The sequence below is a fragment of the Pleurodeles waltl genome, chromosome 6, assembly GCF_031143425.1.
Source record: "Pleurodeles waltl isolate 20211129_DDA chromosome 6, aPleWal1.hap1.20221129, whole genome shotgun sequence".
Taxonomy (NCBI): domain Eukaryota; kingdom Metazoa; phylum Chordata; class Amphibia; order Caudata; family Salamandridae; genus Pleurodeles; species Pleurodeles waltl.
The window spans coordinates 886,056,502-886,074,981 of NC_090445.1; the positions used below are offsets into that span (position 1 = coordinate 886,056,502).

General features: G+C 43.5%; 1 protein-coding gene across 2 annotated transcripts in view; it reads right to left on the reverse strand.

Annotated features, from left to right (window-relative positions):
* The window catches only part of ENTPD1 (ectonucleoside triphosphate diphosphohydrolase 1), a 184,780-nt gene that overhangs the window by 164,452 nt on the left and 1,848 nt on the right, over nucleotides 1-18,480 (reverse strand). Inside the window, exon 1 of one of the 2 annotated variants that reach the window (XM_069239689.1) lies at nucleotides 7,820-7,941. The exons of the other annotated variant lie outside the window; for it this stretch is intronic. Coding sequence (XP_069095790.1) covers nucleotides 7,820-7,847 — 28 coding nt within the window. The 5' untranslated portion in view covers nucleotides 7,848-7,941. Of the gene's footprint in view, nucleotides 1-7,819; nucleotides 7,942-18,480 lie in introns of those variants that run through there. 2 annotated transcript variants of the gene reach the window in all.

An 18,480-nucleotide genomic window follows, 5' to 3' on the forward strand; every position in this document is an offset into this window, starting at 1 on the left:
TTTTACCACTATTTCCTACTGATACCTTCTAATGGTTTCTGCTCATATCAGACATAAACTAATAATGGTAACTCGAAACATCAGAACGCTGATCTCAGAACTACTTTCTGTTAAAATGTGTTTGAACTATGTCAAATTGAAAAGGGAGGATGCACATAAAAACATTTCACCAAGTAGCCTGCAATCCTGACGTGCACTGACAGATTAAAGTCAAAAGTGAAACAGAGCTACTGTTCCAACAAACTACGTCTTATTATTTCACAACTGCTGTGTTGAAATGTCTAAATTGCAGGTCTCTTCTTCTTTAGGTCTCGCAAGTATTTCTTTCACCTTTGTTCTACTACTTCCATCTTAACAAAATGGCTCCCCCATTCCATTCCCTTTACTTAAGCCGATTATCCCCTCGCTTTACAGTCTACTAAGTTATACTTTGTGTGCAAACCCCATATATCGGTCTTAACTCCTCAGTGGAGGCCCTTTGTCTTACAGTGGATCATGAAAGACCCTGACACAAATGATACAGCTCTGGCCTAAACGCTGTCGGTGGAGCGCATGTGAGCTTCACGCTCCTGCGGTAAGACAGAAGATGAGGAAGTCTCGGGTACGAGATGTCAGTCTGATTTCTGCTATTGCGTGCGCCCTTTAGTCGCAGTCAGAATCTTCTAAGAAAAGACAATGACGTGGATCTGGACTTAAATAATTCTTTCTAGAAGGACATTGACTTTCACAACAATCTGCCTGATGTGGGAAGCGTAATGGGGAAAGTTCGCTCCACAGATGATACCATGTGTAGGGGGGTATCCCAGGGGCCGAAGTGTTGCATCAGATTCTAAATGTCATGATCTTCTCTCTTTCCAGGAACCAGAAGCCCACATAGTTTATCATACACAAAAAAGTGGATCACTGCCTTGCCATGGCAACTACAGTGTTGGATCTTAGCATGGATCACTTGCCCTACATGGTCCCTTTACCGGGCAAGTGAATCACTTGTAACTGATAGTGGCCCAAGCCGTACTGGCTACAGGAGAGTGTGCATAAGCCTACACACTACAGTAGTATACTTGCACAACAGATCATTTATGAGCCAAGTGCCTAGTTTGTGCCAGTGACTACAGGTTGGGAGCACCAGCCCCGTAGTCATTTCTGGTAACCAGGACTTATTTTTCATCACCAGATTTTGATCCAGAGCAAGACAGAGAAATGGACAAAGGAAGAGAAAGAAAAAGATAGGAAAATAAGAAATCTATGATAGAGAAATGCAGCAATGGAAAGCAACCGGAAAGAATGAGATAAAGAGACATGTGTAGAGTGATCGAGGCAATAGGCATGAGCTGGACTAAGCAGCCTTGGTGCTCCCCCAGCCCAGCTTTCAGCTGTTTTGGTAGAAGCTCCTCAAAATTAAAATTAAAGAAAATAAGTGGAGTGGAGAAAAGTAGGTATTTGAATCAAGAGCATGCCATCTGCATACCAAGGGTCTGATTGTAAAGCCGATTTATTCCCATGCCTTTCAACAGTGGGCAAGTGTAAACAGTCTCCAGTTCTAAAATAAATAGTACTCTTGAATCACCATATCAAAATTTCTGACTGGACATGACCCTCCCATGGAAAGATGTTGACCAGGTCTATGCTGATAATACTCAACGAGACATAGAAGTTGATTACCAAGTCACTGCTGTCAGTCTTAGCTATGCCAGATGGACCTGATTGAAAGGGCTAGTGTGCCAGCCATTTCAGTGATCCCTTGAGGCATGACAAGACCAACAACAAAAAAACGCTGGACTTTCAAGCTGACCCATAACAGTGCAACAGGGCCCAACAGACCAGACCAACATGGAGTGCTGTACAGTTATCATAACGTGATACACTCATGGATGCAAAATTTAAGTGTCTTGAAGGCTACTTTTCAAATGTTAAAAATCTCTAAGTCCTTTCACAGAGAAACAGTAACAAAGCATACATCCACCACTGGTAATCCAACTATCCGTCCACCACAGTTGTCAACAGACAGTCAACACATGGTTCAACTGGGATGAACAGACTTTGTCCATGTCAATTCCAACAAACAGATTGTATCCAACCATAATTCTCAATGTCCAACAAAGCCAAGAATTTGCCTCCCATATCCGAGAACATCCTGCAATGCTCTGATCCTACCATTCGTCAAAGATGCAAGCAAAGAACCCCTCCTTTACTTGGGAAATACAGTATTCGTAGAAGGAACTACTAATTTAATAAAAAAAAGGGCCAATATATTCTGGTTTGTGCAAGCAAGCAAGTAGGGTAATGACTGATCACCCTCCGAAGAGTTAGCATACTGCTCCATACCTGCGGTCTCATTGTTCATATACTCACATGTCTAAGTGGGAGCTTAACCCACTTCCTCCCAAGAGGAGAATCATTAAATGTATCTGATATAATTCACAATTTCTGAATTTCCTGGAAAGAAGACAAATGGCTGAACGTCACCAGATCAGGTCTTCAAGTGTTTGGCAAAGTTCAGCTGTATGAACGCAGGACTGAGGTTCAAGTCCTATAGCCAAGGTTTAACTGCCATTGTGCATCTAAATCCTCTTACTTCAATACCTCTCCACAATGGAGCAAACCCATCAAAAAAATACCAGCCAACACGTGGTGCCCTCAAAGGGGTACAGCTCTGCTCATACAGCCTCCTGACATGCCTCTGAGCACAACGACTCAGCAAAGGCCTTGTCACTGGGTAAGCCCCAACATTTTATGGAGATTTCATTTGGTAGCCCAGTGTTCTGCAGAACAGCTTCCTCGTGTCCACCTAAGAACATTTCACAAAAAGAGCGGTCCTTTCAATTTAATCCTGTCTCCATCCCACATCATCTGCTCTAGAATAAAACATCGGTGTGGATTTTACAGTAGACCCCCAAGGAAATATTCATCGAGTAGAACACAAAATAAAATATTTAAGATATGGTGCAACTACAAGGTTTTATGTTTTTTCTGCTTTTCAAGGAATGATTATTATGCCGTGAGCATATGTACTCATCGCTTAAAGGCATGAAGAAACCACATCTTCTTTTGCATACTGTGCTCAAGACAGGCACTCGGGAAGGCAGCAAACACCACAGGAGTCATGTAGAACAACCGGGCGGCATTCAGCAGATACAGATGGAAAAATACAAGCGCAGTCTATGACAAGTTCAAATATAAAGACAGGTTAATTGGGCAGTTGATTACTTCTCTCTAGAAACAACAGCCTTCTTGAGATAATTCGGGGACATAAACTAGATGCGAGGAACTGCTGAGATTCAGAAACAAAACCTTGCACAGCAAATAGAATACAATAGTAAATAATTATAACTTTTTATATAGCGTTTCAGGCTGCTATTCTGCCGTTTCTACCCGCTGCAAATACAAGTTGTGACTTTTAACCATTTTAATGGTATTCAATTAACCGACCCCCAAAGACTGGGAGGCTGCCGTGACCTCAGCAGGTTTCTAACACGTGATTGCAGAGCACTAGAAATCTACGGAAATGGTTTACCCCACTGAGTCATCGTGCCTACACTAGAGAATCCGCAATAACTATTTAATGGCTTTAAATACTTAAATTAACAGAATTAACTAATGCACGTATTAAACAAATTCTAAAATTATTAATCAGTGGCGGCTCCTCCACTAGGGCGGAGGAGCGTCGTCCTCACCCCCTCCTCCGCCAGCAGCAGCTGCAAATTGAAAAATAAAGACAATAATAAACAATAAACAAAATAGGCAGTGGGTTAAATAAGAAAAATGCACCTAACCCCTATCGCTTAAACAGTAAAAGACGTATTTAACCATATTTTCACACTCATATGTGTGCACTCATCACAGCACCTACTGCCAAGGTGCTATCCCACAAGGGTTCAACCGTTCACGTGCGTGACGATTTCAACTTTGTCGACATGAGGTGCAGAACTCTATATATGTGAAGGCAACATGCCCCTTGCAGTCAACAGAGTGTATATACTGGTCATCTGAACAAATATGTTCTGCATGAACGTGAATGAAACGAATAAGAAGAAGCCCTGAAGAAGTCCTGCTTTTGAGGACGAAACGCGTTGGCTGATGTTTCTTTTGATTGTGCATAAAGAATAACAGAATAAAGTGAAGACTACAATGTGACAACATTTGTCAACTGAACTCTATTTTATATACATAAAAGTGGTGCACCATTCAAATATCTAATAATAAACAATGTTTATTATCGTTTTTATTTTCCAGGGGGCAGGGCAATGGGGTATGACGAGCACGGAGGGGGAGTGGTGTATACTCCCCTCAGTGCGCATGTGTGTTTAGTGGGCCATCTCACGACGGCCAACCACACGTGCACACTGAGCTCTCTCCAAGCCAGCACTGTGTTGCTGGGTTGGGGAGACCAGGCATAGGCTCCCAGTCTCCGTGGGAGCACCAAGCCAGGGCACTCAGGCCAATCGTATTGCTGCTCTCATGCAACCAGCAGCTTGAGAGCTGCGTTAGGATTGGCCACACGGAAGGCTGGGAGCCTGTGCCTGCAGTGAGTGGAGACAGAGGAGGGGCACGGCGAGTCAGGTATGTTTTTTTTTTTTAACAATTTTTTTGTGAAGTTGTCTTTGTTTTGTGCCCCCTGCCCAGCCTCTTAGCCTCGACAGGAGCCACCCCCGTTATTAATGGTGGTATGTGGCCATGTGTGGTCACATAATATGCATGGCCGTGAATAACTGAGTCTGGTCCTTAAGAAAGATATCTCTATAAGTAAAAGAAACCGCTAACCTTTTGAAAGGACAAGGAAACTCAAATGTAGAGCGGTGTGTCTTTTTGCCCGTTTTCACACAATCTGTTCAATTTGGTGAATAGCTGTTGAGATTCAGAACTCCTGAGTCCACATAAAAGACAGCCACTAGCTCCTCCTCTCATTCAAGTACTGTCATTTTTCACCAGAAAGGTCTGTTCTCTCAGTGGGAACAAGCATTGGCAAAACCATGGGGGTTCGCATATGAGACCCATTATCGTTCTCAATGTTTTTTAAATATGTTGCACAGCAGTGCGGGCTACTGTGCAACCTTTCTCATAGTAAATGAGAGCAAAGCACTATGGCGCAGCCAGCATGGACTGTATCATAGCGCATTTTTTGTTTACTTTAAGCCAGGTTGCACAGCAGCCCGCGCTGCTGTGCAACATCTTTAAAAATAACTTTAACATAGCCAAACAGGACTGCATATCTCTTTAACTGACTGGCTTCTGTGTTTTCTCTACTTTTAGGAAACTACGTGTTTTTGGTTTTAAAAAAAAGCTCTCATTGAAACTGCATATGTTTCCCAGCTATCTGCCTTGTGTGTCTTTCTCGCTCATGTGCTCCTTTCCCACACTTGAACGTATGCTGAGCTCTCTCGCCCATGTCCCCTACCTCCAACATCCTGATGGAGGGAAAGGTGAGACAATGAGTGGAGGGAGGATAGCTTCAGGAGGAAGACCCTGCGGATGAAGAGCCCCTGGTGAGAGGTGACCAAGGGTAGGACAGACTAGAGGAGGGAGTCAGTGGGAAGACTGGTGGAGGAGAGCATCTTTGGTGAGAAAGCAGGGGAGACCCTGTAGAGGGAAAGTCGCATGGGAGTAGTGGACAGTAACCTAGGGGAGGACACACTGTTGGAGTGCAAAGGGTGAGGGGTCTCTGAGGGATGGGTTAACTGCAAGAGGAAGATTATGTGTAAGGGCATTTGCAGGGAAGGGGAAGTTGGAGAGGATAAAGAAGGGGTACCCAAGAAGAAGATGGGATACTAGTGGAAGACAAGGGGTGGCCTGTAAAAAAACGGCAGTATTTAAAAACAAATCCAGACCCTGGGTACTGCGATACCTAGGGAGGGCTATTTTATGGGATAAAGACACTGGTGGAGAGGAACAGCGCGAGCTAAAGTAGGTTAATCCAGGATACTGGAGGAAAGAAAAAAAAGGGAGTCCATTTGAGATGGGAAGAAAGAAAAGCAGAATACTGGGAAGGGGGCACATTGCTACAGGGAATGGGGAATCCTAGAAATGACGATCTTGCGGTGGGAGAGAGGAATTCAGGTTCTGGATGGTGGGTAGAACTAGGAGAAGGAATACCTCAAGGGAGGGAAAGGAGAGGAAAGAGGACAGAACACATAGAGAAGGGGGCGTTTACTGGGAAAGGGGTCGGAAATGGATAAGTAAAGGGTGGCATAACCTGGGGGTGCAATACAAAGTTCGAGTAGGGCATGTCCACGATGTTTCTGTATGTAGGAGAAAGTGTGTCTCTGCAGTTTATTCTTCCATGTTACATCCACAAACTGCCTTATTCTCTCTGAATGTAGCCTACTCTAATTCCCATGACTGTCTATCTTACTCTCCATTATTGTATTTTTGCAAATTGCCTACACCTCGAAGACCACAATCTCTAATTCAGCAAAAGCATATGCCTGAAACCCAACACCTAATTTCCTCCAGGTGGTCTATTCATCTTACCACCCATTTGTATGAATTCACACTAATCACCACACTTAACTCGTATTAATTTAATCTACTACAAAGAAAGAGGAGTAAATACAAGAAATGGTTTGGTTGAGAGCACAAGACTAAATCCAATAAGCAACAAAAAACAATAATAACCATTTGATTGACCACAAACCAGAGTAACGTGCTAGCCACCGTAAAGTAATTCAGTGCCTCAGCTGGGTGGTAACCACTATATAAAAGTAATTATAATTACCTTTAAGTACTAGAGCTTGGTGTCAAATGTAAGGTGCACACCCTGTACAGCATGCGTGGCACACTGTGACAAGTGCAATCATGCACATCCTTAAGTGGCAGTGATGGGACACTAACGGGTATGTCCAGCAATGGAACTTACACATTAAATTATGATCAACAGCAAATTACAAATAAATTGTGTGTCCCCATCTCTCACGGTTTCTCTTTCATCACATTGAAAAGGTATAATTTGAGCAGTAACTGTTCACAATAAGGCTTTACCCACATGTGTGGATTAAAAAAGTATCAACACTGGCACTATAGGAATACCCAGATAGCGTAAGGACTGTTTCCTTGAAAGTTCAGTAAAGGGGCGCATAAGATGTGAAATGACAAATAAGCAGTGCTGCCAAGTGGCCTCAAGTCATGTTTAACACCTTCTATCAGTCCTTGTTGTTTTGCCAACAGCAGCTTGCGATGTGGGGCTTCTCATAGTAAGTGTTAACATTATTCGGGCAATCAAACCCTTCCTCCCTGCTCGTGACCTGCAAGTAGCGATCCATGCATTAGTCCCATTTACACTGGACCATGGCAGTTCCCAAGCCACACCTTGCACTGATGAAGGCCTTGCTGCATGGGCTGCTTGCCTGGCCTCAGGGGCCTCCTAGTTTGACCACGTCGCTCCATCTTGTCTTCGTTTAGATGGCTGCCTATTGAAGGACAATCTATGGTCAAGGTTGGCTGCCTAGTTCGCAAAAATCATTAACCCTCAAAGGCTCCCAACACAAGTTCAACAGAACAATCAGCGCTTGAAATGGAAATATAGCTGTGCAGTTAGTCATTAGTCAAGAGTACCTGTCTGCTACTGGCAAGTGGTGGTACTGTCCATTTAAAAGTTTTGTACCAAAGCTGAGAAGCGCTGGCACTCATCCTTCCATAAAAAGGAAGCGCAGGTAATCAGTACCTGAGAGTACTGGTCCATTTAAAGCACGGCTCACAGTTCAGGATGAGCCTGCGTGTGTGGCTCGTTGCAGATAATGGTTATCACTGGCCTTGCGGCTAAAAAAACACTCTTCTGTTTCCAGGCATTGGTAGCAGGATAAGGAACACAGGAAGTAACACATACCATGCTGATGGTCATCGCCAGAGCTCATTATTTTCCGTCTCCTAATCTTCTGCACACGCCCTTGGTGACAAACGCCGTTTCATGGCCTTGTTCGTGGACAGAGAAGCTGCCACATGACTTCACCTAGGGATCACCTTCCTGCTGTGAAGAACGCGCACGGCACTTCGCTCTGCAGGATAATTCCACCTCGCCCCCTGGCTCGTGTCAGCAGGTGGTTACATGCCTGACCTGGCCATTCTGACGCACCCGTCCTGCAGGACGCACCAGTCTGACTGCATCCGTCTCCACGAGATGCCGCCTTGGCTCCACCCCTGCACGAGACTACTAGTAATGGAAGGCTGTCCGTCACAGACGGCTAAATGCGGGAACTCGCTCTTCCTACCGGGGAAAAAGTAACATTATTTCTTTGAGATTTTTCTAAACAATTTAAACATAGTCGCCTAAGGCTCGGAGTCAAGTGCAACCCCCTCAGCGACTCGCAGGTTTTCAGTCAAATGCAATTTTCAAGCTTGGTATTTTTGAGCCCCTGTTTCAGGGGTGAAAAGGGAAAAAGCGAAGACAGGCGGAAGACGTCACACGTGCGTGTAGCCACTTAGCTATACAGATCGCCAGATGGGGTCTCTGCACCCCTAAAAGCCACGAAAAGAGCGCCAGGACCTTCATTCAACCCTGGATTCTTCCAGTCTAGACCTTTCCATTGCATGCTAGGGCATCAAGGTCAATACCTGCGGTGGCTAAAAGACAGACTTCAACTCCCAGCATGCAAGGTGTTTTAAGCTGAAAAGCCATGCATGGATAAAGGCGCTAGCCACCGAGGGTGGCCAAAGAGCCGCATTGTGAAGGTCTGTCCTGCAGCCATGGCTCCTGTCCTTTTACCCGCACGGAGGCACCGCGCAAAACTAACAGTTGCACTTTGGGTCCACACCACTTGTAAGGAGAATCTCCTCCCAAGTTTTATGCCCTAACGAACAATAATAGAGTTACGCCTGTTTCAAAGTGCTGAGATATTGTCAGGACAGTGAAGAGAAACAAATGAAGGGTATCTGTAGCCCATGATCAAACCGTGCATTGAAGTCACAGAAACTGTGCACACTGCTACTTGCTGCAAGAGTTATATATTTAGCACCCTACGGCTTTTTGGTGAATACACCATGATCAGCGCTCATCTCCCCTCCTCAGGGTAATATTCCATCTATTTTTAACCACACACTTACTAGCCACTTTTACAGTGACTATAAGTACTCTCAAATCTATGCAAAAATAAATAGAGGAGTAAGTTGAGTGATCGCCCAAGATCACAATAATTTTTTCCAAATAGGAGGTCGGAATAAAACATGTTGTCTGGTTCCAAAAGTGATTGTGGCAAGGTGTTGTGGGCCTTGCCGAGCTTTAGGATACAATGCTTATTCCCTTCATATTTAGGTTAAGAAATAAAGCTGGGAGTAGATGACAAATATGCTTGTTTCATGTCTGAAACGTAGCCACTGGACCATGTCCTGTGGCAGATGATGGTTACTCTGCAGTATGTGGTTACTCTGCAGTTTGTGGTTACTGTGCAGTATTTGGTTACTGTGCTGTATGCGCGGTACCTACTGCTATTTGCCATTGGTGTTTTAAAGATTACAAATATTTCATTCAATATGGATACCAGAGTTATTAGGTTTCTAAACTTGTCTCTCAAAAGTTGCAATAGCGAGCAGACAAGTTTATTCCAGGACGTGGTAAAAGGGATTAGAACTCAAATAGAGTGTGATTACTGTTCATACTTGATAAGCTAAATATCATCTACATTCCATCTTTTAAAATGGCCTGATTTAAGAGGGGAATTCAGAATTAAAACCAAAAAAATTCTCCATCCATCCTAGTACCCCACAAGCACACAAACCTCTTCCCCCTCTCTGTGCACACTGTGTCTCCACACAGGCAAACTTTTCCTGCAAACTTATGCTGGAAATGTGTCAACCCTATACTGGCCTCAGGAGGCACAGTGAGAAAAAACAAAATAGAAACTTATGTAATGGAAGCCAAGAGTGACGCTATTTAATTGGGCTTTGCACATTATGATTTATAAAACCATAGATGAAATGATTTGGAATTATTGAGAAACGCCGGTTACTTTGAAATATACATTCACAAACACCACATTTAGAGTGAGACCAGTTGGCTCCATGTCACCAAGTCACTACTTTTCCATATCATTGTTATTAGGCATGTTGTATCAATTGGCTCATAAAACCAACCAAGACTACATGTCCCAGAATACACTAAGTAAAAGCAAGTTCAGGAATGTAATTCTGGTGTTCCGTAACATGGTGCCATTTAGTCATCCTATCGACACTCCAAATACGTGATGTTGCTTTTAACCCCTAGGTGTTGTTACCTTTCCATTCAGTGCTATCTCCTTTCCTGTCGTTTACTGGAAGTTTTCAATTCATACTGAAAGTAACTTTTTTAAAGCGAGTGATAATGCATGATTGGTTAACTTTCCATCATAAGATGATGATTAAAATGGTACACAAAATTTGTGTTTTCTTTTGCTATATTTCTCCCCTCCCCAAAAAACAAATAAAAACAAAATACCTTTCAAAGTAAATTGGCAAGCAAGGTGTGCAGCATTTTAGCTTTCCAAAACTGTTGGAGTTTAAAACTCAGTTTTTTTGGATCAGTACTGTAGGAGGCAGCCAATCAATCCGTCAGTTAGTAGCAGTGAATACATACTTGAACTGCATCTGCTGAAAAATGTGGGAACCTATAGAGCGGTGCATTTCTAAAAACTAAAAGGTTTTAGGCCGAGAAGGGGGCAGAAATGGCTTCCTACATAAAATAAAAGTGTTGTACATACGTTAAAACTGTTTCTTATATGTGATAAACCAAATATTCAACAGTTTCTAAGGTTATCCCATGATTTTCTCATTTATAAAGACTGACATCAGAACAGTCAACAGACGTGCAATCTTAAGGGGACCCGATGACTAGGTTTGGCTGTGGCCTGTTTGTCCTACCTATAATGTAACATGATGCATACCAACATGCCTGAGTGACGTTCACACCACTATTTACTGACAACAGTAAATGCAAAGGCATTACATTACACGCAACTCCCAATTAAAAAAAAAAAGTATGTGTGGATTTATAAAAACAGGTGATAAGGATACGCCACAACCATACCCATCAAATGTGATTTAGAAAATGCAATTGATCCAAATTAAGAACATGTTTCACACCAATTAGAGAAACATAAAATTAACAAATGAAATACATTTTTTTAAAGGAGGTTGCCCTGGGGGGTGAGATGACTCATGTTGGACTTGTGACTTTTTCACTTCTTGTAAACTTCAAATAAGGGTAACCGCTTTACTGCACTTTAGGAGACAATCGTATTAAACATGTGCACACCAACCACCATCAAACAAGCGTTACTGTACATAGTGTGAGAGGTCGTGGCAGCAAATACAAGTCACCGAATAAAATCAGGGACCATGTTTAACCAGGGGTTCCTTGCACACCGACTGGGAGTGGTGCACATTGGAAAGCTACACCCTTTTCAAATGTAAAGATTCTGTGGAATTCAGAGACTGGTGACACATTTTTAAATTCTACTGGCTTGTTGGTGCGCTGGAAGTGAATGACATGGCACTACATGTTAAAACTCTTGCATCACAGAAGTGACAAGCTTGCTGGATGTACTGCAGGCCAGCCAGGTGTCAACTTGAGACATAGGGGCCACTGACCCAGCCGCTGAAGGCCCAATAGTGTTTTTACCCTTATCAGGTAAAGAAAGAATGTTAGGAAAACAACTCCTCCCCAGGTGTTTGTGTACCAGTCCGGATGGGCCATTGGGGTACAGCTTCACCTGTTGGGCTCTCTGCCAGCTCGCTGTGCCTTTCTTGCCGTTCCCGTGGGGCAACAAAATCCATGGTTTCATTTTCACTGCAGCGATAAGACTGTGCTATGAGCTTCTAGGCGAAGAAGAACTACTGACTTCAATCCAGCATCTTACGCCTCTTGTGGGATTTTTAAAGACAAGAACTAGGGCTTCTCCACATTGCAACGCACCCAGCAGCATTTTACCACAAACATCACTTAAAACTGGGCCTAGGAAGCTATCATCATAAGCAACTGAATACAGCCCGGGCATGTTAGCTTGTGTTGTCGATGAGAGGGCAAAACATGATCACATAGGTACTGAGGTAGAACTCAGAATGCGGGCAAAACAGACATAAAAGAACAAAAATCTAAACATATGGAAAGTATATTCTGCTGCATTGTACAAAATTACTCTGTTGTAGCTCTTTGTAGCAGTCATTCAGCAACCCTGAGTGTAGCGAATGGATGGTATGTGCCAAGAGGGCCATTGCGAACAGACACCTAATGTCAAGTAGCTGCAGTAACAACCACTATGTCATGAAGGCTTCGCAGGTGGTGCCAACGTGTATGGTGCCTGGGGAAGGTACAGCAACAGGACTAAAGGAGATTTATTTACCAAAGTGCACACTGAAATCCTCAAAGAGAGAGTCAGATCAACTCCAAGAACTGCGAGAATGAACTTTTCTCTTAAATTACAGAATCCACAAAAAAAATAATGCTAGGCTGTGGCACTAAATATAACCTCCCTTTGGTGAGTATGATTGCCTACTGTGATTGTGCTTACACTAACTCTTTCCATACACAGCCCTTTTTTGTCCATGGCCTGTTCCTTGCATACCATTACAGGACAGAGACGATATCCTTTGACTTCAAGAGAGTCGCACACAAAGCCCATTTGTGCTCGCTGATTAGATGCGCAAATTTGACCACCAGGAATTCCATGGAAGCACCTCTGGATGTTCCACTCTGTCTGGAAACTACTACACAAAGGGCTTTTTCATGTGTGGGGAATTATATATAAATACCCCATTACTGATCAGGCATTCCGGCAAACATCAGTAACGCCTCGACAACAGAAGGCATCCTGTTGGCAATCCAGAGGAGGCCTACCATACGAATGCCTTGCTAATCTCAGATCGTCAACACGCCTTCATTACCCAGGAGTCTGAATGTGTAACAATACAATATCAGGATCTCTACACTCCAATTACATCCAAGAACAGTCTGCACATCTGCACTTCAGCAGCAAGCCATCACTACTTGTAGATCTTTTATACAGGCTTCCCGCCCGCATCGAAGCAGCAAACAGTGTGTCCTTACTGAGACAAGCAGCAACCACAACAGATGGTGGCAAAGTAATTGGTGTGTTAACAACGACATCTGGCACACAGAGATCTTCACCTACACAGTCGGTTGGCGGGCCCTCACAATTTCCACATGAACCTAAGGCCAAACTTTGATTTATGGGTATTTTCGCTGCTACAATTCGTATTCCTTGATTCTTGCGCTGTAATAAAAGATCACTGAGAAGTGGCTTTTAGCACTGAGTATTTACAGCAGAGCTTAGCAAATACAGAGACAACACGTACCATACATAACATGGTGACACTTCAACCAAGCACAAGTACAGCACAACAGTTGCTTTAGTTTACACATTTCCCAATTGCGTATTAGCAACGTGTTAGCACAAATGAAAGTTCTAGGCCAAATGGATATTTCATTTGCTTTGGGAAGGAGCACAAAGCTTTTTGTTGATGCAACACCACATTAGGGCCTTGAATGAAGCAATAAGTGACCCATCCTTAGACTGTTGCATCTGGCTAGGCTTCCTGTATAGATCGTTCATGCATTTCTACAACTAATGTAGCATTTTACCTGCTCTCTTAAAATCATGAGATATGTTCTACCTGCCACAGCTGTCAATCTGTCGATTTATAGCTCCATGAACCTATGACTTTTCTTTCACCTTACTAAAGCACTCCCTGTTGACTTGGCGCAAGACAAATGCTTAGTGGTCTTTCTGATATTAAATCCTTAAGCAACAGGAATCCTTCAGTTGGATATTCATGGTTTAATATAGCCTACTTCCACTGCTCCTGGGAATCAGGATTATGTAGGTAGAAGATTGTTCATGGAGTATCAAGTACTTCTCCTGGTTCAGAGTCAATTACCTACACAACTCAAAAAAATAAGAATTAAGCAAACATACTCCCAGGTTATGGGCACCACCTTCTAAACACAATCAAGACATTTGTCATCTGTCCTTTAATTCCCAACATTAAATATGTCAGGATTGTTTAAAACAAGTAGGATATTTTACCAACCTGGTCTGATAATGGGCACTGCAAGTAGTAATTAAGAGTGTGATGGAGCTTCACCCTGGACATTTTACTTAAGCGTTCCTGAGCTTGTTCTAGTAGTAAGGTCCGTCCTGTGTCCACACAATGGACCTTTTTCGCCATTGGGTCTCCACTGACTTCCTCAGATTAACAAAGTAGAGTTGACAGGAGTTTGATTCTGTTGAGTGGCTACAGTAAATCTTGGAAATACCAGAAGGCAAGTCTATATTCAATGCCGCCTTCATGGAAGCTGGGACACTGCCAGTTTGGCTGCTTACTGTTGGTGGAATGCAGCTTGCCAACTCTGTCTCTCTAATGTTACATTACAGCCGCCAAGCGTAATAATAAGAAACCGATCAAAAAGGCAATGCACTATGTCTCCTTGAGGGACGTGATGTCACAACTACTGAGGGAAGTTGCGACCATCAGGAGTGAGATTATGGACCTGTGGTTCAACTCTGAGGATCCAACCACTCCATGCGCAAGGCAGAGGCCCAGCCTTAGCACTGTGGGCTACTCAATATGGACTCCCTTTAGTCCATGCATTTATATGGATTTCCCCCCCGACTCATTCAACAGCTACACCACCTCCTATGACCGGATTTATTTTCTTCTGGCCATCATACTTTTTTAGAAGAGGAGGGGTGGCCTACTGGCTAAATGCTAATTTTGATGCCTGGAAATATGGGGTTGAATCCTGTCCTTGGTACCTGATCAAAAATATTGATTCTGGGCTAATCACTTACTCTTATTCTCCCTACAAAAATAAATAGGTAAATTGAAGTTGCAACCAACGGAATTCAAAAGTGAGCTGTGGATCAACAATTAATGTACAGGATCTTGGCTCATATGTACTAACACATTTTCCCATAGGCAGAGAATGGATAAAACCCTTTGAGATCTCAGGCCGCTTGCATTGCCTCCCATTGCCTGTTATGATATATAGTGCCCCAGAGGTCCCGATCTAGAGTTCAGTTATACAAAAAATAAACCAATATAAGCGAACAGAAAAATCTAAATGATCATGCCCACATGACCTTCACACTTCTCTTACACCTACATTCCTGTCTCAATGCTCCCTTCCTGTGGCAGCGACCATCTTTTTCAGACGCGTATAGATCTCTCTGAACATGACCAGACTTTCCAACCTTCATGAGCTGAAACAGTACTGCGTGCTCAAGTTGAAGGTTCCCTCAATTTGATCATAGTTCTTCTTTTACAGCCAGTCTGTTATGCAGCTGAGCACTTTCACGTCCCTTTTTAATAACCACAGCATCAGCATCTTCTCTAAAATGTGCTTCTCTGGTTGTGATTTTTTTGCCTTACCAAATCTTATATTTCCACGTTAAATTCTGGCACCCGCAAACCAGAGCAACCAGCGGCAAGCATATGAATTTATTGGGAGGTCAAGTTCTTTAAATGCAATGGAAGAGCACAATAAATTAAATATGCCAGTGTTATGTTGCATGGATTCCCATTTCATTTTTGGGGACTTTGGGTCTAGATATGTAACTACGCCATGCTCACACTACAACCAGAAAACACCACTGTGATTCAGTAAGCCAAATACAAAATTGTAGTTAATACTGCGAGCAGTTGCCGTGAAAGCCTTAGTTGCTCAGTCACATTTTCTTCAGGTCAGCAGTCATTATAAGTGTTGCTTCATGCTTTAAAAACATAGCAGGCATGGACATCCAAAGATAAGAATACTTATGAAGACAGTGTGGAGTTAGTTCTGACACCTGACTAAGTAGCAGCAACAGGGGTGGTGGTGGTGGGGAGCAGTGGAATGTGAGACTACCCCAACAACAACACTGACATCCCATCCATTGCTCTGGACAGATGAGCTATGAGTATTCCATCAGGATGTACATACTTGTTCTCTAAAAGATCAAATCCTAGGAAATGCTTGTGGAGTAGTGACAGCAGCCAGGAGTGGAATGAAATGTTCTGTAAGGTCTGGACTGTGTGCCTTGAAGGGCCTTGCCTGGATGTCCCTCACACAGCATGGCACACTGTGAACAAGAGCTGTGAAGAAAGGCGTGTGGGAAGACAGTATGCGCTTACTACTAATAGTGAGCAGATGCCGCACAGAAAGTGCCATGACATACTACTGTTCACTCAGAAGTGGCCGTTCCTATTCAGGAACAGTGTCTCATTTCTGGGCATAAACAATTGACAAAGGGCATACAGGAGGCAGCGCATTCACTGAAGGACCTGTTCTATGTAAGCCGATATTTCAGAAACTGACCATGCATTGTCCTTTTTGTTGTTTAGAACAGCAATGGCCCTACCATGTTTCTGTGTAAATCAACAATCAATCAATCACTCAATCAGGAATTTGTAAAGCGCACTACTCACCCGTGAGGGTCTCAAGGTGCTGAGGGGGGAGGAGTGCCGCTGCTGCTCGAACAGTCAGGTCTTGAGAAGTTTCCTGAAGGGAAGGAGGTCTTTGGCCTTGTGCAGGTGGGTGGCAACAAGGGTGGAATCCTTGAATTAACCTCAGCCGCCGGCAATTGCTCGGGCTGCATGCCAATCCATTGTTTTTTGGTGACCATACCACCTCAGTTAGGACCAAGCCATATGCGAATCAGTCTAGCCGCCGATCTAATGGGAAATGTGTGCCAGGACCAGAACACAAGCAACCTAGGACCATGGACGTCGATTCACCAAAATGCCAGGGGTAGCAGAAGTGACATCACACATCATTTCATCTTTACTTTCAGTCACACACACAGTCTCCTTTACATACGCATACTCTCACCGCAAGCATGCACACAACATACATTTAAAAGTACTTTTTTACTTTCCTCTGCTACCAAGGAGGGTCATATTCCAGCTAACTGTACTCCATTTTTTACTACACTAACAGTGAATAATATATTATTTCACTATTAATGTAATTTAAAAAAAAATGATTGAAAACAAGGAAGTGGAACTACAAACAAGGTCCATAAGGACGAGCTGCCACTGTGTTGATGGCACTGATTTTGCTACCTGAGTCCGGGGGTCACAGAGGCAGTGCCAGGGGTCGCAAGGGGCAAGCTGGTGGTCACACTGCGACCCCTGGCGACCCCTAAATGACGTCCATGCCTAGGACGGCTTTCACCCTGATGAGGGCTCAACAGCCAGGTATACCTTGATTCCTGTGGCACAGTGAGCAGCGGACCCACGTCTGTGCATACCGGCCGCACTTAGGGTGTCAATTTTAACAACAAGGTGATGCATGTTTCTGTGTAATGGTATTCCATTTGTGGCATTAATTGGGCTAACAACTGTATACAAATTTGAGTATCCTAATAGCAGCACATTTCTACACATTAAATGCCATTTTGAGGAAAAATACGGTTAAATCATAACCCATCTATTGCCATGTAGAAACAAAAGGCAATGTCAATGATCCCAGAGTGGGGTGCCTTTGTGAAGTTCGCTACCACACATGGCCACAAGCATTAGAATTCCAGTCACGTCATCGAACCACTGGAAAAAAAACGTGCCTAGGAACACATGCCTTGAGACACTCTCTCTCTAAAATGCTATGAAATAAATCTGCGTCATTGCAGCAAGCATGCAAGTGCGTAATTATAACTATATTTGGGACATATTGCCCGGGCAATTTAAAATGATTATAGTGTCTATATAGAGACATCACTCTAGGCCTCAGGTAGACTACAACATACCTCCAGAGAATGTATCTCATTCTGTTTGTTTAGATTGTGCACTTACAAGCCAATTCTCGGTTTTGCTCAGTGTAATTAGATAAATTATTACAAAGTAGCTCTTGAATGGGTTCAAACAAGAAGTAATGCCGTCATCTCAGTAGAGTAAGGGTTCTGGCAAAAAGTGAAACGTTGTTGTTGACAGTCACATTGTGAGCCAGGTTTCCTTGGCTATGCACAGCAGTGACCAAAGGGCCTCAAGGCAACTACAAGGCACACCACCAGGCCACAAAGGGCAATTCATCATGCTAAATATACTTTTGCAGCTTACACTCCCATTGAGGTAGCAGAGAGGGTCTTGGTGAAATGTTAGGAGTGTTTTATGTCAACTAACTACATAAAAATTCTCTTTTCCTATTACTTAGCCTTTGTGTCCTGGGACAGCCATGTTATAATGTCTCTGGTTATTATAATCTACACCGAACAGATGAATGCAACTCGATTTTCCCCAACTTCCCAGTGGAGTGAACATTGGGTAACCTCCAATGGTGATAAATCAGTTCTTATAGCGCCTACTAAGGCTTCTGCGAGCTTCACATGAAATGTATAATTGTAGAAAGCGGGGGGGGGGGGGGGGGGGGTGGCTATCTAGCAGATGGGGCTTCTGTACAAACCGGCAGCAGGCACAGAGCAGCCAAGCACTAACAAGCTCGTGTGGAGGGTAGAAGGGTCCCGGACAGCCAAGACAGAGTCATTTCCCAAAAGAAACTTGTGGAGAAAAAGCTTCTTCACTACA